The sequence below is a fragment of the Drosophila suzukii genome, chromosome 2L (genome assembly GCF_043229965.1).
Source record: "Drosophila suzukii chromosome 2L, CBGP_Dsuzu_IsoJpt1.0, whole genome shotgun sequence".
In the NCBI taxonomy this organism is placed as follows: Eukaryota; Metazoa; Arthropoda; class Insecta; order Diptera; family Drosophilidae; genus Drosophila; species Drosophila suzukii.
Genome location: NC_092080.1, coordinates 22,461,204 through 22,482,677, shown reverse-complemented (window position 1 = coordinate 22,482,677; position 21,474 = coordinate 22,461,204). Strand labels below are relative to the sequence as shown.

General features: G+C 45.4%; 10 protein-coding genes and 1 pseudogene across 10 annotated transcripts; 5 read left to right on the top strand and 6 right to left on the bottom strand.

Annotated features, from left to right (window-relative positions):
* Positions 1-710: 710 nt before the first annotated feature.
* Hacd1 (3-hydroxyacyl-CoA dehydratase 1) lies at positions 711-1,740 on the top strand. The gene has a single exon (XM_017089860.4). It carries the CDS (start codon positions 825-827, stop codon positions 1,554-1,556), a length of 732 nt encoding a protein of 243 aa, XP_016945349.2. The 5' UTR covers positions 711-824; the 3' UTR covers positions 1,557-1,740.
* On the bottom strand, positions 1,726-3,347 carry Nfs1 (Nfs1 cysteine desulfurase). Its single transcript, XM_017089859.4, has 2 exons — positions 3,114-3,347; positions 1,726-3,057 (listed from the first exon to the last, which is right to left on the bottom strand). Exons 1-2 carry the CDS (start codon positions 3,241-3,243, stop codon positions 1,799-1,801), a joined length of 1,389 nt encoding a protein of 462 aa, XP_016945348.2. The 5' UTR covers positions 3,244-3,347; the 3' UTR covers positions 1,726-1,798.
* A 219-nt stretch (positions 3,348-3,566) lies between these two features.
* On the top strand, positions 3,567-4,968 carry LOC108021747 (uncharacterized). Its single transcript, XM_017090577.4, has 2 exons — positions 3,567-3,734; positions 3,795-4,968. Exons 1-2 carry the CDS (start codon positions 3,658-3,660, stop codon positions 4,885-4,887), a joined length of 1,170 nt encoding a protein of 389 aa, XP_016946066.3. The 5' UTR covers positions 3,567-3,657; the 3' UTR covers positions 4,888-4,968.
* Positions 4,880-6,052, bottom strand: Ada1-1 (transcriptional Adaptor 1-1). The gene is made up of 2 exons (XM_017090579.4): positions 5,178-6,052; positions 4,880-5,081 (listed from the first exon to the last, which is right to left on the bottom strand). The coding sequence occupies exons 1-2, from the start codon at positions 5,972-5,974 to the stop codon at positions 4,955-4,957; spliced, it is 924 nt and encodes a 307-aa protein (XP_016946068.1). The 5' UTR covers positions 5,975-6,052; the 3' UTR covers positions 4,880-4,954.
* Positions 6,053-7,376: 1,324 nt separating this feature from the next.
* On the top strand, positions 7,377-8,907 carry LOC108019744 (uncharacterized; annotated as a pseudogene).
* On the bottom strand, positions 8,852-11,233 carry escl (embryonic ectoderm development protein escl). The gene is made up of 3 exons (XM_017090058.4): positions 10,820-11,233; positions 10,573-10,762; positions 8,852-10,174 (listed from the first exon to the last, which is right to left on the bottom strand). Exons 1-3 carry the CDS (start codon positions 11,116-11,118, stop codon positions 9,275-9,277), a joined length of 1,389 nt encoding a protein of 462 aa, XP_016945547.3. The 5' UTR covers positions 11,119-11,233; the 3' UTR covers positions 8,852-9,274.
* Positions 11,234-11,266: 33 nt separating this feature from the next.
* dgt2 (dim gamma-tubulin 2) lies at positions 11,267-12,153 on the bottom strand. Its single transcript, XM_017090060.4, has 2 exons — positions 11,850-12,153; positions 11,267-11,791 (listed from the first exon to the last, which is right to left on the bottom strand). The coding sequence occupies exons 1-2, from the start codon at positions 12,079-12,081 to the stop codon at positions 11,325-11,327; spliced, it is 699 nt and encodes a 232-aa protein (XP_016945549.3). The 5' UTR covers positions 12,082-12,153; the 3' UTR covers positions 11,267-11,324.
* A 64-nt stretch (positions 12,154-12,217) lies between these two features.
* Positions 12,218-13,646, top strand: zuc (Mitochondrial cardiolipin hydrolase zuc). The gene has a single exon (XM_017090059.4). The coding sequence runs from the start codon at positions 12,265-12,267 to the stop codon at positions 13,024-13,026; it is 762 nt and encodes a 253-aa protein (XP_016945548.3). The 5' UTR covers positions 12,218-12,264; the 3' UTR covers positions 13,027-13,646.
* Positions 13,534-14,100, bottom strand: LOC108021370 (uncharacterized). Its single transcript, XM_017090061.4, has 2 exons — positions 13,950-14,100; positions 13,534-13,895 (listed from the first exon to the last, which is right to left on the bottom strand). The coding sequence occupies exons 1-2, from the start codon at positions 13,962-13,964 to the stop codon at positions 13,644-13,646; spliced, it is 267 nt and encodes an 88-aa protein (XP_016945550.2). The 5' UTR covers positions 13,965-14,100; the 3' UTR covers positions 13,534-13,643.
* Positions 14,101-14,414: 314 nt separating this feature from the next.
* LOC108020998 (U4/U6.U5 tri-snRNP-associated protein 1) lies at positions 14,415-18,135 on the top strand. The gene is made up of 6 exons (XM_036817323.3): positions 14,415-14,769; positions 15,071-16,029; positions 16,093-16,640; positions 16,699-17,454; positions 17,516-17,741; positions 17,804-18,135. Exons 1-6 carry the CDS (start codon positions 14,502-14,504, stop codon positions 17,957-17,959), a joined length of 2,913 nt encoding a protein of 970 aa, XP_036673218.3. The 5' UTR covers positions 14,415-14,501; the 3' UTR covers positions 17,960-18,135.
* Positions 18,053-21,356, bottom strand: LOC108019665 (protein-glucosylgalactosylhydroxylysine glucosidase). Its single transcript, XM_070999241.1, has 6 exons — positions 21,201-21,356; positions 20,381-20,757; positions 19,370-20,057; positions 18,794-19,312; positions 18,238-18,731; positions 18,053-18,174 (listed from the first exon to the last, which is right to left on the bottom strand). Exons 1-6 carry the CDS (start codon positions 21,290-21,292, stop codon positions 18,125-18,127), a joined length of 2,220 nt encoding a protein of 739 aa, XP_070855342.1. The 5' UTR covers positions 21,293-21,356; the 3' UTR covers positions 18,053-18,124.
* Positions 21,357-21,474: the final 118 nt, after the last annotated feature.

Sequence of the window (21,474 nt, the reverse complement as noted above, 5' to 3'; positions counted from 1 at the left end):
CTCTTTTTTTAATTTTTTATCTCCTTTTATTATTATTTACCATATCTCATTTTAATAATTACTTATTTAAATGTGCGTTATTTATGGACACTTACTTTGCTCATTTAGTTAAACATACTATTCTGATTACCTGTCTGCGCTGGGAATTCAACCCGGGCTATAATAACATGCACGAAATGGGCTGCTTACGAAATTTCACATGCGCCACCTAGGTTTCACGTTATGTGACGTGAAATTTCCTAAACAGCCGTTAGGAATGATCGATAGGTGGCGTTTTTGTTAGTTGAGTAGGTATCTGATAGTCGATGTCGTCGACTATAGCGTTTTCTCTTTTTTTTTTGGTAATCGTAGGGTAATGATCGCTACTGAAGGGTATTACCTTAGTACCCAGGGGCTGTCCGACAATGAACAATACAATTCAATTTGATCTGCTGTGGAAGCAGATCTGGTTACAGTACCCTTTCTCATTAGATATAGTCAGATGTTTGAAACTCAGTTTGTTATATTAATATATCCTAAAATAATATTATAACTTTAACTCGAATGTCAATTTAACTAACAAAATTGTTATATTATGTAAATGTGGATGTCAATATAAAACTAATGGAAGAAAAATATTTCGTTATGAGGCGAGGGTATAAAAAAGTCGGTTTCATTTCCAGTTTTCCAATGCATTGGGGATTATTTGGTTGCCGGCAATGCGGTCATACTGAATCAATCAGGTGAAAGCGACTTCGGAATTATCGCGCGACAGAGCGATAAGTCTAACGACTGATTAGTTAACCAGAGGCGACCGTCGAGGTGAAAGTTCACGCAGCTCCAAAATGTCAGCAAAGGCAGTCAAGTCCATCAAACCCGCGTCCAAGGAGCCGTCGGCGGTCACCAAGCTCTACCTGTTCGCCTACAACGCCGGGCAGGTGGTCGGATGGAGTTACATCCTGTGGCAGCTGGTTAACTACTACCTGCTGCAGGGACCCGAGTTCCGGGCAAAGGTCACACTGTGGGAGTACACGCGGCTGGCCGTGATCATCTTCCAGAACGCCGCCTTTGTCGAGATCCTCAATGCGTCCTTCGGTCTGGTCAAGTCCAATCCGGTGGTCACCGGCTTCCAGGTGTTCAGCCGCATGATGGTGGTCGTCGGCGTAGTGATGGCAACGCCAACAGGGAAAGAATCGCCCGGTCTGCCCATCGCCCTGCTAGCCTGGGCCATCACCGAGATCATCCGGTATGGATACTACGCCCTGAACATCGTCAAGGTGGTGCCCCATTTCGTGGTGTTCCTGCGGTACACCACCTTCATTGCCCTGTATCCCATTGGCGTGACCGGTGAGCTGCTGTGCTTCTGGTGGGCCCAGAGCTATGCCCGTGAAAACAGCGTTTGGAGCGTGGTGATGCCCAACAAGTGGAACGCCACCTTCTCCTACTTCGGGTTCCTGTGGATCGTCATGCTGGGCTACATCCCCATCTTCCCTCAGCTGTACCTGCACATGTTTGCCCAGCGTCGCAAGATCCTCGGCGGAGGTGCAAGCGGAGCACCCAAAAAGAAGGCCAACTGAACCTTGACCAGCGGCGAATGCAAATTATTGCATCATTTGCATATCTTTGGCCGTCGTACTTTGGAGCCGTTTTTGCTTTTTGGGGTCTCTCTTGCCTCACCTCTTGCACAAGCACATTCGTTCGGACAAAGCTTAGTTTTAAGTGGTTTTGTGTACAAATAAACCTAGATACTCTTCCAACTAATTTATTTTTCCATCGCTTTTAAAGTGTGGTGTAACAGTAACGGCTTACATATTATTTATTAGTGCTGCGACCACTGAATGGTCTTTAGGTCGATGCCCTCCTGGACCATCTCCCACAGCGGCGACATCTCACGCAGACGCTCCACATGTTTGATGCACTTGTCTGCGGTGTAGTCCACCTCCTCCATTGTGGTGAAGCGGCCGATGCCGAAACGAATGGAGCTGTGGGCCAGGTCCTCGTCTGTGCCAATTGCGCGCAGCACGTAGGAGGGCTCCAGCGAGGCGGAGGTGCAGGCTGATCCACTGCTCAGAGCCACATCCTTGAGAGCCATCAGTAGGGATTCGCCCTCCACGTAAGCAAATGACAAATTCAGACAGCCGTTGTAAGTAGCTGTGGCATCACCATTTCTGATGACATGCGGCAAGGCACTCGTAATCCTGTCCAGCAGGCGATTGGAGAGAAAGTCCACCCACTTCTTGTCGTAGTCCATCTCCTGCATAGCCAGTTCTGCAGCAGCTCCCAATCCCACGGCCAGCGGTGCTGGAACCGTTCCGCTCCTCAAGCCACGCTCCTGTCCGCCGCCGCTTTGAATGGGCTCCAGACGAACCCTGGGCCTACGACGCACATAGAGGGCGCCAACACCCTTCGGCCCGTAGATCTTGTGGCCCGATATGGACATAAGATCAATGTTCATGGCGTTCACGTCCAGCGGGATCTTGCCCACCGCCTGGGCGGCGTCCGTGTGGAAGAATACTTTGCGGGAGCGGCACAACTTGCCGATCTCATCGATGGGCTGTCTGACGCCAATCTCATTGTTCACCGTCATGATGGACACCAGCGACGTCTCCGGCGTGATGGTCTCCTCCAGCTGCTGAAGGTCGATAAGTCCGTTGGCCAGCACAGGCAGGTAGGTGACTTTGAAACCCTCGTTCTCCAGAGCCCGGCACGAGTCTAAAACGCACTTGTGCTCCGTCTGGGTGGTGATCACATGCCGCTTCTTGGTGCCGTAGAACCGGGCCACCCCTTTCACAGATATATTATTTGACTCGGTGGCGCCGGATGTGAAGATGATCTCCTTGGGGTCGGCGCCGATCAAGGTTGCCACCTGTTCGCGAGCCTTCTCCACCGCAGTTTCCGTCTCCCAGCCGTAGGCGTGGGTGCGGGAGTGGGGATTCCCGTAGTAATTCGTCAGGAAGGGGAGCATGGCGTCCAGCACACGTGGATCCATCGGCGTTGTGGCCTGGGCATCCAGGTACAGTGGTCTTCCTTCGGTCTGTTCGTTCTTGATGTTGAACCGCACCTGCCTCTCCCGGAATTCTGTTGGCAAGCCAGATTGGTTATTGATTATGGTGCTCGTTTGAGGACCCGCTTACCTTTCGATGTGGCGGCCGGTTTTGCGGCTGTCGCGGAGGAGGTGGCTTCGTACCTGACCACTGTAGTCACTGCATTTGTGGCCCGCGAGCGCAGCACCTGCGCCTGGATTCGTCCCAACACTTTTTGCATTGTGATGGAATCCTTATTATGCTTGTGTTAAAATTCGTTATCAACGCGGATTTCACAATCAGTAGGACCACGCTGGGCGGGATAAAATATACCGAAGGACTCGAAAATATACTTAAATAACACAATAATCACATAAACGTGGAAAAACTTATTTATTTTATAAAATGCCTATTATCCACCAAATAAATAAAATGGTTTTGACTATTTAATCATACGGAATAGTTACATATATGTTGCTTATGGCATTAGCAAAGCAGCTGTTCTGAACTTCAAAATATTTAATACCAGCTTCTGGTATTTGCATTTCTGGTATTTTAACGGCACATTTTATTTGTTGTTTTTGAAGCGGATAGTACTCAGTTGAAAGTGAATTAAATTCACAGTTTTTAAAAAGATATATAAATTTATTTAAACATGGTCGTGTGCCGGTTCTTCCAGCAAGGTGCTTGTCGCTATGGGACAAAATGCCACAATGAACACTTCGATGTCAAGTGAGCGAATGGAGGTTGATTCACCATCAACATGAAATCCTAATTCCTCTTATTCTTTAGGCAATATCTCAAAGCCGACATGGAATCCAGCTTGAATGGCAAGATGTGGCCTTTCTCTGCCTACGGACCCTTTAAGGACAAGGCAAATTTCCCCAACTTCATCGAGGACCAGTCCTTCGAGGAGGTCCGATACCTGTGCTACGAGGCCAAGCGTCAGAGCCAATTCGAGCAATTCGCGCAGCAGTTCAACCGCGAGGTCCTGGAAGCCACCAATAAGATGAAGACCATGCTGCAGATGTCGCCACAGGTTCTGGAAATGATGATAAAGATCCACGAGACGCCGGAGGGCGGAAATGTGTCGGCAGCTCCGCAGCAGCCCAGTAATCCCTTTGCTGCAGCTGCTCCGGCGTCGAATCCATCTGCATCCATCTTTGCGAAGCCCACGTTGAGTACCGGAAACATCTTCGGTAATGCCACAAGCCAAGTAAACAACGCAAACAGTATGTTTGGTGGTGCCATGGGGAATGCGAATCCAGGAAACAGCTTTTTAGGCGGAGGAGCTGTGGCAGCAGGTGCAACAAGTGTCTTTGGCCAACCCCAGCAGCAGCCACAACAGCCTGCAGCTCAAGCCTTCCAAGGAGGCAATATTTTCACCCAGACGCAAGCTCAGCCAGTGAATCCCAATCCTTTTGGTGGCTTCCAACAGCAGCACCAAGCGCAGCAGGCAGGGATCTTTGGCCAAGCGGCTAACCCCTTTGGCCAGGCGGCACAGCAGCAGCAGCCACCTCCTTCCGGATTATTTGCTCAGGCAGCAGCCACCGGTTTCTCAAACCAACAGCAACAAATGCAACAGCAACATCAGCAGCAGCAACAACAGCAGCAGCAACAGCAGCAGCAGCAGCACCAACAGCAGCAGCAGCAACAACAACAACAGCAGCAACAGTTGCAAATGCAACAGCAACATCAGCAGCAGATGATGCAACAACAGCAAATGGTACAGCAGCAGCAACAGGCCCAGATGACCAACGAAGTTCAATCCTCTGTTTACAGTCGCCTTGAAGATCTCAACGAACAGGAAATCGAAGCCTTCAAGGCGGATCAGTTTCTACAAGGTGCCTTGCCTTTCAAACCACCACCTCGGGAACTTTGCTGATCCAAAACTAGCGTATAATGTATATAAGTCTACTTAGATCCGATATTTCTTAAGTAAATCTAATAAACTAATGCATCATCATGTTGAGTCGTTCCATGTTGATAGCGTAGACGGCGTGGGAACCGATCAGGTTGCGATCCCGGAAGGCCAGCTGGCAGTCCTTGAGGGTGATCACAATGTGCTCGCTGGGCAGACTGTAAAATGTAATATAAATGTTAATCATATAAATAAAACAAATGGGACAGAAGAGCTAGCTTAGGCTAATGTCAATGATAATAAGCAATCCTTACACTTCTTCGCAGGCGGAGAGGAAGGTCACATCGTCGTTCTGTCGCCGCATGAAGTTGGCCGTATTTAGCTCCTTGTCCAGCTCCAGTGGCGTGTCGTCCACCTTCTGGCGGGTGACGGTGTTGCGCAGCGACGGGTCTCGCAGCGGAGCCCCCACATCGTAGTAAAAGTTTCCTTCGCCGCTGGTCTTGTAATGCTTTCGCTTCTTGATGATGGCCGAAAGCAGATCCTTGAGCAGGACCTGCACTGCCATGGCCACGTACTCGGCGACATTGTCGTCCACGGAGACCAGTCCAATTTCCCAGGCACCGATCAGAAAGCGTCCCATTATAAAGCCGGCATCGGGCAGGAAGAGTTCCTGGGCGCAGTATCGCTGTGACTGGAGCTGTTGTTGCATGGGCTCCGAGGATCCGCCGACCGCAGGAGGTGGCCGGATAATCTGCATGTTGTCCTCGCCCATAAAGTCCAGGACTTCGCAGAGTTCAAAATTCAGACGCTCAGCGAAGGTCCGGGAGCTTCTCTTGCGCCGCTTGCTCCGGTTGCCACTGCTGCTGGTTTGCACAGACGGTGGATTCTCAACAGGAGAGAAGGCATCGATCTTGTTGAGCAGCGCCAGCAGGAACTGGTTGTGCAGGTGCAGTTTGTCCGGCGAAAGGATTTTTCGCGACTCCGCATCGAATTCCTCCTTGGACCATCGGCTGCGGAACCAGTTCTTCATGTTGGCCCGGTAGCGCTCCCAGTTGTCGCCCAGGGCCACCACTAGCGCCTCCTTGGTGGCAAGCACTCGGTCGGTCAGCATTTTATACCCAAGCAGAAAATTAAAAGATTTTGCAATGAAAACAAATTTTATCAGCTGCTTAGAGTGACCGTTTATTAAAGTACATTAAACACCAAGGATGGCTTTAAATAAATTTACCAAAATTGTTGTTGTTTATAAAAATTAAAGGTTACTTATGTTAATGCCTGTTTACACTAGGGAGAGTTATGAAGTTATGCGCTTTTTTTTAAATAGTATTTTCTAATAGGTAAAAGTTACATTTTCCATTTTGACTACAAAAACTTTTCGAGTAATGTATTTTAAAAGAAAGTCATGAAAAAAACAACATTGTTTTCTAAAAAAAAGTAGGGATCACTTTTGACGGCAGTATACGAACCCTGCAGTGCCATTAATCGCAATTTAAGCAGAAAATCACTGCAAAAAGATCATTAACAAGCACCTTTTTAGTAGAGGTTTTGTTTGAAAAGTGGTGATTAATTTAACATAGGCATGTCCTACGATCTCACTGCACAAAATTGAACTATCGCAACAACAAAAAGGGTTGCATACTAAGACTTTAAAATTTGAAATTGGTTTGAAAGAAAGATCAGTGAAAGTATACAGGAAAAAATTAAGGAACTTTGATCTGATGGCGACGTTGGGGATAGAGGCACAAGTTCTAGTTGTATTCTTACTGAAAGTAAGCAAAAATTCATCCGAAACTCCGTTTTAAAGTTATACCCAAAACAAGATTTTGGGGGACTTTTCAAAATTCAAGTTTTATTTTCTTTGTCAGTTTGCCCCAACATATTTTTAGGCTCCCTGAATTTTAATTAATTAATATTAGAAAGTTTAGGTTTACCACTTTTGGAAAAACTCGCACCTTGGCGGGAAAGCATCTATAAATAGTTAAATTTGGAAAAGCCGTTTGGTATGCTTTCTTTTCGGATTGACCTTAATTTAAGGATTAGTGTGCTAAAAGTTTCTAAACAGGCCTATACAAGTCCTTAAATATCTGCCTTCTTATATTTTTATAGATTTAGTTTATTAAAGAAAGTTTTAAACCACCACGCATAGAGCAGTCGAAACTTCATTTTGAATATTTTAACGACTCGGCTGAGTAATGTTTTAACCAGATCTAAGAAAGTTTCGGCAGACTTGACGGTCAGGAAGGATTGCGATTAGGCGGACCAAACAGTGGATTTGGCGGATCCAACAACGGGTTTGGTGGACCCAACAACGAATTTGGCGGACCCAACATGAATATAGTCCAGATACTTACGGTACACGCATTTTCAGATTTCAGATATTAAAATCAGAAAAATGGAAAACCCATTTTCATTGTTCTTATAAACAAAGTGAACAATGTAAACATACTTAATTGCAAAGAAATCAATATGACGATTTACTACGTTAGCATATCTTTATATAAATAAACACATTAAATTTATTATTAGGACGTAGATATAAATACAAGTTGGTTATAGCGCTCACATGTTGGTCTAATAAAAATGTCATAAATTATGCTGTCGAAAATAATATTCGGCGATGGAAATGTATACATATGAGAAAATTCGCTCATCGTCATCTAAGTGGAACCCGGAAATCTATACACTTACCGGAACAGTTAAAGGAGTGCCAAGCATTGAAGTTGTACTGAATCCCACGGGCACTGAACACATCTACCAAAGATAAAATCGAAATCACTTCGGCTTTGAAAACACTTTTTAAGGTGCCGAGGAGTAAACAATAATATGTATTCAATTAGAAGTGCGATAGACTTAAATCGTTATTTTTCACCTGCTTTCCTTTACACACCTGTATAAGTGATTTCGAAACGCTAATAATATCTTTGGAATTTCCTTTCTGCAATATGAAGTACTATCCCCAAGATTCTTTCAGGCCAGAACCTTTGGTTGAGGGTGGCGGGCAGACCGTGGCCATCCTGTGCTCCTCAGGAACAAACGGATTACCAAAGCCCATCTGCCTTTCAAATAAAAGTAAGATACTATCCTTCGGTATCAGTAGCGAGCTTGTACTGTATACGTCCAGCAGTAAGGATTGGTTAACAGGTCTTCTGTCCTTTATCGCAAGCGTTATGTTTGGTGCTACCCTCATCAAAAGTAGACCCGGTGAATTTTGTTCAACTGGTTAGGAACTACAAGGTCAGTGTTGTATTCTTGCCTCCTGAGCATCTTTCTGCCCCGAAGCTAGGGAATCCGTTAGGAACTTGTCTTATGCCGGAGGATCTAATTTCCTGTCCACCGAGTTCATAAGCTTTTCAATAAAGCAATACTCACTTCGAATTATGCATTAACGGAATGTGGAGTTATAGCAAGAAATGTTACAAACAGCAAACTTTCCTCTGCTGGCAGACCTTTTCAGGGCGTCATAATCCGCATTGTTGATGATTTCGGGAAGAACCTGACGTATAATCAAGTTGGAGAGGTATAAGCACACACGGGCCGACCCTGGAACGGATATTACGGAAAGAGCAGTCGCTTCCAGGACTGGGGGGCTGGTTTCACACCGGTGATCTGGCGATTTTTGATATCAATAACTTTTTGTACATCGTGGATCGTAAAAAGGAAGTTCTTAAGTACGAAGGGATCCGTAACACTCCTGAGATCGAGGACGTTATATCGGAGCTGCCTCAAGTGAAAAACGTGTGTGTTGTGGGCATTTACAATGAAAGGGTAGGCGATAAAGCTGGAGCTTTGGTCGTGTTAAGCAAAGGATCCGTTGTATCTGCTCAGGAGATTGTGCATCACGTGGCCAATCGGTTGCCGGCAATTCAGAAGCAACTCCATGCCGGAGTCCCATTTACCGAAAAGTTGCCGGCAAATGCAAACGGAAAGACTTTGAGTAAGACAGCGCGGGATGAATTCATAGCAAATCCCAACTAAAGTTTCCACGGAGTCGCTTTCGACATTTAAAAAATATTTTTATTGTGTAATAAAAATGATGTTATGCTATTTTCGTTTATATAATACCTGGGATATCTGCTCGGGACAAAACTGCTCAACTGGGTCGGCACCTGAGCCCACATTCGCAAAATAAATATTCCTAACAATAAATAAATTGTGAAAAATGTTCCCATAAAGAAAAAAATAACCACAATGTTAAATGTTAATTATACAATTCTTGCATAAGCTTTGAAGATATAAATACTGTGCACATATGTATAAGACATGGTTATACTATAAACTACCCATTTTTGAAAGATACATCACTGTTAAGAGAGGCCTGTTCGTTCAAAAAATTATATAACCTATTTGAAGATCTTAAGTCGTGTTTCCTATTAAGAGAAACTTTACTAGCTTAGAATAAATATTAGGATTCCTAATTGACGCGATCCCACCGCCAAACTGTGCTGTCGTCGCAGACACAAACCAAAATAGAGCCATCCTTAGAGAAAGAAGTCTGCCGAATAGTCGAGTTGCTTTTGGGGTGAACCAGCTGGCTGCACTTAGTCAAATTGGGATCGTTGCAGTCCAGTTCCCAGACAAAGGTGGTGCCCTGTTGATTGCCCAGGGCCAGAATCTTTTGCCAGGCGTTAAAGGCGAAGCGCACAAACCAAATCTCGCACATTTTGTAATCAAAATGATGAAGTACCGTGGTGGCCGACTCCTGGGGTTTGATCTCGTGCCAAGGGGCAGAAAGTTTTCCCGGCTTCCAGCACACAATGGAGTTCTCGCAGGATTTCGAGAAGACAAAGTCCCCAAACCATTGAACGCAATCCACATAGTTGCGGTGTATATCCCTCGTAGAAAAGTCCGGAAAGTGCTCTTTGATGGTGGGGAACGGAGCCGTGTTTTTGTTGGGGCTAAATCCCGAGCTCAGCTCGATGGCCTCTTTTATGTCAGGCTTATCCAAGCGCCACAGTTTCAGCGAGTGATCCATTCCACTAGACATGATGCGGTCACCTCGCAAATCGAAGTCCACGGACAACACTTCATCGCGATGTCCTTCGACGCCTCCAAAAACAGCAACACATACGTCCGACTGGATGTTCCACAGCCGCAGAGAGTGATCCTTACTGCCTGACAGAAGTAACTGCGGCCTAACCGGATGAAACTTGAGCTCGTTGATGGCGTGCCCATGACCAATATAGTTTTTGCTGCATTGGTGTTTCACGGGATTGAAAATCCGGATGACGCCGCGGTAGCCAGCTGCAGCCAGGACAGGATCGCCGGTTACCGTGTCGTAGGACCAAGCGCAGGTGTAGAAACTTTCATCGGTCTAAAAAAAAAGGAGACATAAACATATGTTCATTTTTACTTGAGTAGCTCGAAAAGATTCATTAAAATTAGTCTTTTGCGACTGTTGTCTCAACAAAATTAAAGGGAGTAATAGAACTTTAAAACGATAGAGCACTGGTGATGTGTTGAACTGTTATCTCATTAGTTTTAATGATATCCTTAAAAACTATGTGTTGATATTAAACGCAATATTAAGCAAAGCCTTAACCATTTTAAAAATGTATGTAAAGAAAGGCCTAACTCGTTTATAAGACGTTAATCACTGTTGTTTATAATGACCATTTTAGGGAAATAAATAAAAATGTATACTCTTAGCTTTCTTAATGAAAAGCAAACCTTGAAATTGTTACTATAGAGTACAATGGCTTGAGTACCTACATCGGGATCTGCGTAGACCTGCAGCAGACGGATGCCTTTGCAGGACTCGTCGCCGTTGCTCCTCTCGCACTCGTATATGGAAACCCGATCCTTGCCAACAGTGGCGAATACCTGGGGCTGACCTCTGTCCAGGAACGGATTGAACTGAACGCCGAAGATCTGGTGGTTATGGTCCTCGCGGACGTGGGAGCTGCAATGTTTCAGGGATGTAAGGCACACAAATCTAGCTATCCCAAGGGAACCTCACCTGTACTTGTACAGCGGTTGGACCATTTTCGGAGCCTTAACCCGTCGGCACAGGCGGTTCAACTTCCGTGTGTTAGGCGATTTGCTTCTGGTGGTGGTTGTAGTCGTGCTGAACAAACTGGCGGAGTCATCCCGATCGACGGAGTTGACTTCGTTCTCATCCTCTTGCTCCAAAAGATTGCCGGCACTCGAGGAGTTATTGCTCAATACTGCCTCTGGTGGAGATTGGGCTAGAGATTCTTCCTCCGCGGGTGGCTCTTCACTGGATGTACCCATCTCGAGAGGATTAGTTTCTGTCATGGCTGGTTAGCTTCCGCCAACTTTTAAGCTTTTTTTTGTTTACGTTACAATTATTTTCCCCAAAACAAACTGTTTCCCGCTAATGTGACCGTGCTAAGATTATACCATGTAACACCGACGTTGCCACTCTGCTGGCAGATAACACCTGTTTGACTAACAATTCTAATGTATTTAAACCTAATGCACATAGTTATAATTTGTATAATCTACTTCTTGGCGGCGAGCAGCTCGTCCAGGTGCGCCTCCACTTCCTTGTGGGCTTTGACACTGTTTTCGGTGCGGGATGCGGCCTCGTGGACAAAGAAACCACGCAGCAGCTCCGCCTTTACTTGAACCAGTTGCGCCTGCGCCTGTTGCAATTTCAGTTCGTTGGCCAACTGTGGTCCCAGTTTTAGCTCGGCGGCGTCCTTGAGCAGGGAGCATTTGCGACCCAAAAGCGCCACCAGTTGCTGAAGCCCACTGCGATGCTCTTCTTCCAGTCGCAGAATCTCCTTTTGGTCGTCACTCAAGTCCGCATCCAGGCCTCCAAAGGCATCCGGAAACTCTTCGCGCATCTTGTCGCCCAACTCCACTATGGGTTGCAAAGTAGATCGTAGTTGAGCGGATAGTTTGGTGCGCACCGTCTTGCTGTCCGTATAGCTCAAGGGCGGAAAACTGCTGCCATTCTGCAGGCCTGTTGGATAGCTAACAATGTAATCATTGCTTTTCGGATGAGTCGGCAATCTCTTTACCCAGCACTTGCTCCTGGCCACCGCTTTCAATCTCACCCAGTCGCGCATAGTTCCCAATGGATACCAATTTGAGGGCTCTTTTGATTTCCGCACTCTGTTTTGGCCCCAAATCCAGGCGACGCAGCTCGTCCAGCACTAATTTCAGCTTGAGCACCTTCTTCAGCTCCGCATCGCGCGCCTCCCGCAGGTCATCGGATTCTCCGGGCAAGAGCGTGGTGGAGGGATCTTCCATGTCCAGCTAAAAATGCCCAGAATTTGTTTGTTTAATTCGAATGGGCAAGCGCATGACCGAGATATGGCAACGCCACTTAAAAGGTGTGGCCAGAGGCCAGCACACAGATAATATTTCGAGGATCAGAGGTAGACTTTTATGGTCACTCTAAGATAAATATTTGAAAAAGGATACTTTTGAATAATGTTAAGTTCTCAATTAATTATGGAACAAATCCGAGATCATCCCATTGTGGCCACCATTAGCATTGCCGTCGGCGCGGTTCTGGCATCCGAGGTAATGTGGAAGGCGGTTTTGTACTTTCGGGACAAACGGGAGAAGGCACGCCGCGTGCACGAGGTGGTCTGCTTCAATGAACTGGGCGAGATCTGTGCCGCACAGCATCTCCGTAACTGCAGCCCGGGATCACCGGAACCCGTGGTGTTCCGCTGCCACAACAAGCACTGCACCCTGAGAAATGTGGGCAAGATCGTGGAGCAGATCGACCGGGCGGAGCACTCCATTGACTTGGCCATCTACACCTTCACCTCGCTGACCCTGGCGGAAGCTTTTAAGCGAGCCCTGCAGCGCGGCGTGAATATCCGGATTATCAGCGACGGGGAGATGGTCTACTCCTTCGGATCGCAGATCACTACGCTGGCCCGCTTTGGAGTACCGGTGCGCGTCCCCATCACCACGTACATGATGCACAACAAGTACTGCATAATCGATGGAGTGGAGCGCGTCAAGGAGATTCGCATGCTTAAGAAGCGCAAGTGGATGCGTCCATGTTACAGTATCGCCATCATAGGGTCCGTCAACTGGACTCGCCAGGGATTCGGTGGCAATTGGGAGGCCTGCGTGATCACCCATGACGAGAAGGTAACGCTCATGCTCCAGGCGGAGTTCAACCGCATGTGGAAGGCCTTCGAGAAGGACGAGAACAAAATAATCCAGAAGGAATAGATAACCTTAACGGTTAAGACTTGGCAGCTTTTTACCAAATGGCTCACCACATTACCAAACAGTTCCTTTAAACTTTTAAATAAGTGTAAAATAGATTTGATAATAATTCACGTTGAATGTAACTATTTAGCAATGTTTAAGAATCGTAAAACAATAAGCTTAACAATTTACATAGCCATCGAATTACTACCAAAAATAGGTAAAAAAAACAGTATATCTAAAATTAAGAATACTTTTAAGCTTTGACTATTTTCACTATTCAGTTTAGCTTGTCTGTTCCATACCATTGAAATATTTTCGGAACTAGAAACAACATGTGACATCTGTGATTGTCACACTGGAATTAATTATGATTTAAGATTTTACTATTTTTATAAAAGCTAGTTTTTGTTATAATCTGATTAGGTATTAGGTATATTTTCATTATCATTTTGAATTTTTATAGAAAACTATTATTCAAAAAGAAAATTTATAACCAACTATTACCATTAATTAAAAGCTCTTAGATAGTTCTGTAACAGCATATATTGCATACACGATTTTGCAAATTTAAATACATAGCACTGATTTCATTATATTTCTATTGTTTTCTTAAAATAAACCCATGTAGCTATAAACTATTTGTCTTGTTGTTTCAATTTGTCAACACGACGCAAGAATGTCTCCTTTAAGCCATTGAGTCGCTCTATTTCTGCCCGGATTTCCAGGTATTCCAGGTAGGACACTCCAGACTTTAATAAAATTTCGTGTTTGAGAGTAAGCACGCGGGCCACTTCTTTTTGCTTGCGATGCAGAGCAGTCAACTTAAGCGAAACGGTCGAGTCCTTGGGATCCTTCGACTTCTTGGAGTTCTTCGATTTCTTTGACTTCTGTGGGTAAAAAATTATACAGTGCACGTTTGATCGAGGTTTAGATTTTCTTACTTTGCCTATTTCCATTGTTTATGTTTATATCTCCGCGTGGTTATTTGTTGATATGTGCGTTGTGAATGGTGAAATGGGAAGATGAAGAATTAAGGCGGCAGTTTTGTTTATAACTCTGTATGGTATTTCTTTATTATTGCTTATTTTCGCTTTATATGTGTTAATTGTAAATAGGAAAGATAAAACTACTGTAATTGCCTAAATAATATTATTTTTAAATCACTTTTAATTTTTACAATTTGTTTTATTTGGTTTCTGCTAATCAAATTGAAAAGTTTGTTTATGTTTTACATTTATATTTCTACATTTTCTTACTCGCAATTACATACGATTTTTAAAAACGGAGTATATTTTTTAGTTACATATATGCTGACCCTTTTTTCGACGACCATGTTTGTGAATGGCAGATTGTGAAGCATTACTTCTTAAAATTTCACTTAGTATTTTTTTATCCACGGCTGATATATTCCCGCTTCCCACTTGTGGTCACACCGGCGTCGTTTATAAAAAAATTGTGAAATTTTCTCTATTTTGTTGGAAAAAATAAAAAAAATGGGTTCCTCGTCGTCCGGAAAGAAGCACAAGAAGGACAAAAAGAATCGGCATCGGTCGCGCTCGCCGGAGCGCCAGCGGCGGACGACCGAAGACGAGGACGTGACCCTCGACCTCACGGACGACTCGTCGTCGCGTCACAGACACCACAAGCACAAGAAGCACAAGGAACACAAGGAACATAAGGAACACCGCCACAAGCACCACAAGCACAAGGAGCGCGAGCGGCCCAGCGAGGTCATCTCCCTGGAGGAATCGGACTCGGATAGTAAGTGTTTGCCCGCTTTTACCCCAAGTGCAGGCCAGGCTCAAGGGCAATTGCCGCAGGCGGCGGATCCGGCGGAAAAGCGATATTCTGATTGACGGACCGTCCAATGCCCGGCAATCGCTTTGGTCCTGCACCTTTCCTTTTCCGGAAGTACTAAACCCATCGTTGCGTTTCTCCGCGTTTCTCCTTTTCTTCCAGGTGTTCCGCTGCTGGAGCAGATTGTGAGTGGGCGAGCAGAAGTGGTTGAAGCGATGGTCCCTCTGGTGATTAGACAGTTCTAACCGGTGTTCCCTATTTGCAGGTTCCGATTGCGTGGAGGTTCCGGTGCAGGAGCAGGCCAAGCAGGTGAAAGATGCCAGGGAGTCCTCCAATCGCGACCGGGAGCGGGATTCTGGACGAGAGCGTGAACTTCTAAGGCAAAGGGAACGTGAGCGCGAGCATGAGCGGGAACGTGAGCGGGAACGCGAAAGGGATCGGGAAAAGGAGCGTGAAAGGGAGCGGGAGAAGGAGCGCCTCAGGGAGCGGGAGGAACGCGAAAGGGAGCGTGAAAAGGAACGTCTCAAGGAGCGCGAGAAGGAGCGGCTTAAAGAGCGTGAAAGGGAACGGGAACGCGAACGAGAACGAGAACGGGAGCTCACCGCTCCCCCACCGCCACAAATCTCCAGGCATGCCGAATACGATTCCCGGCGAGAGCGCGAGATTGAGAGGGAGCGGGAGGCCCGCAAGCGATCGGGCAGAGAACGCGAACGGGAACGCAACCGGGAACGCTCCCGATCCCAGTCTCCACAGCAGGCCTCACGGAAACCAGCCGCCAGGGAACGCGAGCCCTCTTCACGTTCCTTCTCGCCCATACCTGAGAACGGCGCCGGCGATGTCCTTTCCATTACGGAAACCAACAAGCTTCGCGCCAAGCTGGGCCTAAAGCCACTCGAAGTGGATAGTGGCCCAAGCAAAGTGGCGCCGCCTGCAGCAAACAGTAGCCAGGCTGAAAACAAGAAATCGTCTGGCGAGGCCGATCTCTCATCGTACAAAGATGAATGGGGCGAGTTCTTGCACAAGCCGGCCGACAACCTTAAGGAGAAAAAGCAGGCAGAAAAGCTGCGCGAGAAGCTCAAGCAGCGCAAGGAAAAGCGCTTCTTGGAGGAGCGCCTGGCTCGCATTAAAACGCTGGGAGAATCGGACGAGGAAACAGATAATATATCCAAGTGGGTGGACAAGAACAAGCGAGTGGTCAACGAACGCGAAGAGGCCAAGCGCAAGGTAATTACTTTTACGTCCTCCTAAACCATTTTATTTTAATTTATAAAATGTTTCCAATCGCAGGCCAAAGAGCTGGAGGAGCTGGATGAGGCCTTTGGTGTTTCGGAGCTGCTCGAGAAAGAGAAAACCAAAGCCCGTCAGCGTGCCTATGGCGATAACAATCTAAAGGGCCTGCGAGTGGATCACGATATGGATGATTTCGGCGAGGGACGCACGGTTATCCTAACACTCAAGGATCAAGATGTGCTTAACGAAGAGGAGGGTGATACTCTAGTCAATGTGAACATGGTCGACGAAGAGCGCTACAAGAAGAATGTGGCCAATAAGAAGCAGAATCCGCTCAGTTATGGATACAATGTGTATGAGGAGCAGTACGATGAATTGGGTAATCCCATAGAGCGTTCGGTGCTGGAGAAGTATGATGATGAAATTGAGGGCCAGCCGAAAAAGCGAAAGAACTTTGTGATTGGCGAGAGTATGGATGAGGAGCGGGAGCACAGACGCAAGCTTCTGGAGATTAAAACCAAATTAGCCGGCAAGCGTTTGGAAACTTTGGAGGATACCAACTTGCAGCTGGCATCCGACACATACAGTACAGAAGAATTGGCCAAGTATGTTTTTACACTCTTAATAAGAAATGTTTTTTGTACTCACATTACATTTTTGCAGATTTAAGAAGCCAAAGAAAAAGGTTAAGAAACTTCGCCAAAAACTAAAAGCCGACGATCTTGAGCCCTTGGTGGAGGCGGGAACTTCAAATTTTGGTAGTCGTGGTGGACGGTATCGTGATCACGAGGATGAAGAGATGGAAGTGATTAAAACTGAAGTTAAAGTGGAAGCAGAGGATGACGATTTAGAACGCGTTTTGGCGAAGGCTCGCAAGCTAAAACAGAAGGAGAATATCATCAAGAAGCCCTTGCCCGTCGGCTTCGAGAATATTCAGCGGGAAATTAAACCTGAACCCGTTGAGGACACCAGTTCAGGTGTGGTTCTTACCGGAGTGGATGGCAACATCGTATTAAACGCCACAGCGGAGTTTTGCCGCACTTTGGGCGACATTCCCACGTACGGTATGGCCGGCAACCGTAACGAGGACTCCAACGACATGATGGACTTTGATAAGACCGATCAGCCGGAGGAGCACATGGACACTCATGACGATGAGCCTGCCATGAATCACGGAACCTGGAATTCAGTTAACCCAGATGAAGTGATGCAGCCCGCCGATTTGGATAATCTGGGAGATGATCTAGAGGATCGTGCCATTTTAGACGAGGAGCCCGACGTAGGAGCTGGCGTAGCGAATGCTTTGCGGTTGGCTCTGTCTAAGGGATACCTCGAAAAGGAGGAGAAGAATAGGCCAAGCAACACCAAAATGGCTCATCTGCAGGCCAAAAACTATTCCATTGAGGATAAAGCTGCTGGGTAAGTTAAAATATTACCTGGAAAGGGCAACTGAACTTAATTGGGAATCTTATCTTTTCAGTGAGGACGAAAAGGTTGGGCGCCGTGATCGCTTTCACTTTGGGCCCATTACGGACTTCAAGGACAAGGAGACCTTCAAGCCCAATGTCAAGCTGGATTATATCGACGACAATGGTCGCATATTGAACCTCAAAGAGGCTTTCCGGTACTTGTCACATAAGTTCCACGGCAAGGGACCGGGAAAGAACAAGATTGAAAAGCGTCTGAAGAAAATGGAACAGGATGGGGTGAGTACACCATTAATCAACAATTATGGTCGGAAAATTAATTGCTAAATATTTTCTTGCAGCTAATGAAGACCATGAGCTCGACTGATACACCATTAGGAACTCTGACCATGTTGCAGCAAAAGCAAAAGGAAACCAAGACCGCTTATGTGGTGCTCAGTGGCAACAATAAAAACGCGCCAGGGGTCAGCGGCAACTCAATAGCCAAGTTCAAGTAGAGAAGGAAGAAGGAAAGACAAGCGATTAATTTACCAAGATAACCATAACCAAATGCAATAGATACTTCCTAATCCGCGTACTAAATACTTAAGTTTTGAACTTCTATTTGTGCATCCGGCCCAAATATGTAATTCTCTTCATATTTATTCAAATACACTTTGGATTTATCTTAAAAGGCTGATCTGAATGGGGGGATCCTCACTTCGACGAGTCACTGAAAATTTGAAATGTAGCCATCTTTACAAGAAACTTATTGAATATGACACATTATACTTACAATTAAAGGATCTGCCGAGCACAGTTTTCTTTTGACCTTGAACCATCTGGAAGCCCTGACCAATCCTATCTGAACACTCAATGCTGGAAGACCGATTTCTAAAGGTCAAGCTACACTTAGCATCTCCATATGGTATAGAGCTTATATGGACTTCGTCCACATTTGGAGGCGTCATAGTTATGCCAAAAAACATTAAGAATTGGTCGTCGTTAGTTCTGCCAAAATCCAGGGCTCCGTAGCCGAAGATTAGGGCTTGCAAGAATCCGCCAATGCCGGTGAGGAAGTTCGCCGATCCCTCGAAACCAAGGGGGGTCTCACTCCACACCTTGAACTCGGGTCGAACATAGCTCTTGTAGCCACGCTCGAAATACTCGTTGGCCTCTTGAATCTGAAGGGACCTCATATAATTCGCAGCGAACATGGACCACGTCATTGCAGGACCCGATTCTCGGGTTGCGTTTGCATAAAGGCGAAGGTCATTACTGTGTGTGGTGCTTTACGGAGAGAAGAATGGGATTACTGGATTAGTTACATAATCTAATTAGGTAATCTTCACCTGGTATCAAAATTTAACGGATATCCGAGTAGAATGGTATCCGCCTGCTTTACAATGGTATTAGGGATATAACCCTGGTGCTGGGGATGATAGTCCAGGTTTTCATCTCGTAGTATCACCAAACGATCGCTAACCTCACGCCATTTCTCCAGAAGTTCGGTGCTGGTGTTACCACATGTTTTACCCAACCACTCGGCGAAATTCAGTGCAATTTTGGACACAGCATTCGTGTAAACATTATCATTTACGTCCGGATGATCCTCATCGGGTCCCATTACGTCTAGGAAGTGGCACTCATTTTTGGAATCGTCGCATGAAGCTCGGCTCACCAAGAACTCTGCCACTTCACGGGTTATGGGCCAAGCGGTGTCACAGGCCCAGGCATTATCGTGGGATTGGGCGAAAAACTTTTGCAGGGCAAAGGATATATCGGGGGATATGTGTATCTCCTGTTGTGAAACTTCGGGGCAGCATGGGTTGGTTACCTCTGTACCAGTGTAAGCACTCTCCCAGGGAAATCTTGAAGAAAATAAATAAATGTAAATATCATTATACAAATTGTAGCCCGGTTCTCACCTTGCTCCCTTGTAGCCAGTGGTATTCGCATGGTATTTTGCTGCCTCCAGTTTTCTGCTGCGATAGTCCAGCACTTGTTTTGCATACTCGTAGCCAAACAGACTGACTACCGGCAGCATCCAGATCTCCGTGTCCCAGAAGTTGTGCCCCTGGTAGTCCGCCTCCAGATTGCCACGCCCCAAACCAGTGGGACTCAACCCGTAGAAGGGTTCATTTTTCTGGTGGGTTTCGATTGAAGGAAGAGAACTTACCAAGTAAAATATGCCTGCGTTAACGATCTGCGAGAGTTCAAAAGCATCACCCCTTATTTCAATAGAGAACTCATTGTCCCAGAAGCTGTTCCAAGATTCGGTGTGCTTCTGGAAAAGTTTTCTAGAGCTTAACTGGAGCACATCTTGCAGTTCTTTTCGCGCAACAGTTTCCTCTCTATCTATGGTGATAATAACTCTGTAGGTAAACTCATCTTGCCAGGTGGGCCACTGCAGTTGTAGGGTATGGTCCAAGGGTTCACTAAAGAGGACAAATATCTCCTGAGGATCCGGTTGGAATTTCTCGAGTTCCAGCACCTTTGTGCGTCCTCGAAGTGTGCGATAATCTCCACTGGAAGAGCTGCCATTGTTGACAACGACAAAGTCGAAGGCATCGCTGGAGTTACCGGGAAAATGAGTGAGTTTCAGGAACTTTGGAGCTGAAAATATTTATATCGATTTAGTGAGCAGTTAAATGGTAATTCGGGAAGTCGAAGTTTTATGGTAGATTTGGCAAGCTAAAATGTGTCTAATATTGTATTAACATCCAAGTATTTACAAATATCTTGAAACACTCCAAAATGTATAATATTTCACGGCTTGTGATGGTGGTGCTTATCAAGGATAAGCTCTCTCCGAATGTGAAAAAAATGGACAGAGGTTAATTTATATACAAAGAATAATCCGATATTTTTAGTTTTAATTTACGAATTTGATTTGAGCTGAACTCATAAAAATAATTTTATATTTTAATTTTACTCACAGTTAACTTTCGAAAGTCGGTTGGCAAGTCTCTTGGCTACTACTTCATATACCAAGGCACGATTGTAAAACTTGTGCGGATAGGTTCTCTGCTCAACTGAAATCCCAAGTGTTCTGTAGGTTGTGAGAACGCGGAAGTAGCCATCCCGAAGATCCGTCTCGTAGCTAGTTCCATTTACGTCCACATCGTTACCAGTGGCACAACCGAAGCGATCACAAACTTCCGCGCTGATATTTAGCCAGTTGGGAATGCGAGCCCGCTTGCTATTTCCGCCGGCTCCGTTGTAGACTCCGTTCATGAAGATGGCATCTCCGAAGACTGTATAGCCCAGGTGTCCATTGCCCAAAGTTGGCATAAAATTCAGGTCCGAAGGAAGACTGTAAAGTGTTATCTATTATTATCAAGTGCAAGAGTAATATATATGAAGTACAGCTTTGCCATATCTTTGCTTCTGTCAAATGGAATTTTTTTTTCAATTATCCTTTATAAATGGTTAATTATCGTGATGAAAATATGAAATGGTTTTAAGACTATAAAAAAAACTGGAAACGTTTTACATAGAATCTCTTAAATGTATCATTATGTATGGTTACTTATACTCAATCAATTAAAGACATTTTTTAATGTTTTAGTATGTCTTGAAGTATCTTGATTTTAGCCCATTGACATAAATTCTAGGAATAATTGACTAAACAAAATAAACAATGACCTTAAAAAAAAAATTTTTTTCTGACTGTTAAAAATTCATGATTTTAAAAGTATTTTTTCTGCAATTCGGCCACTTGTAGCTTGTTTTTGCAGAAACTTCAAGTTTAATTACCTGTTTGTTTTTAGAAGATATGTTTCCGGCGTTTCGGCAAAGCAGCTTTGCAAAAGCGCTATATTAACGATGAAAAGAATAATTTGTATCATATTTTAGCGATCTACTTAGCAGTAAGGTCCGACGTGTACTGATTTCGTTTTTCACTTCAGTAAATTGCAAGGCTCTTGAAGGTGATAAGAACGATGATAATAAGATTTAATCTCTGAGCGGAGAAATGGGGCGATTGAGCTGAGTCGTAAATCAGTTGAATTGAAGTTTTCTCTGCTCACTT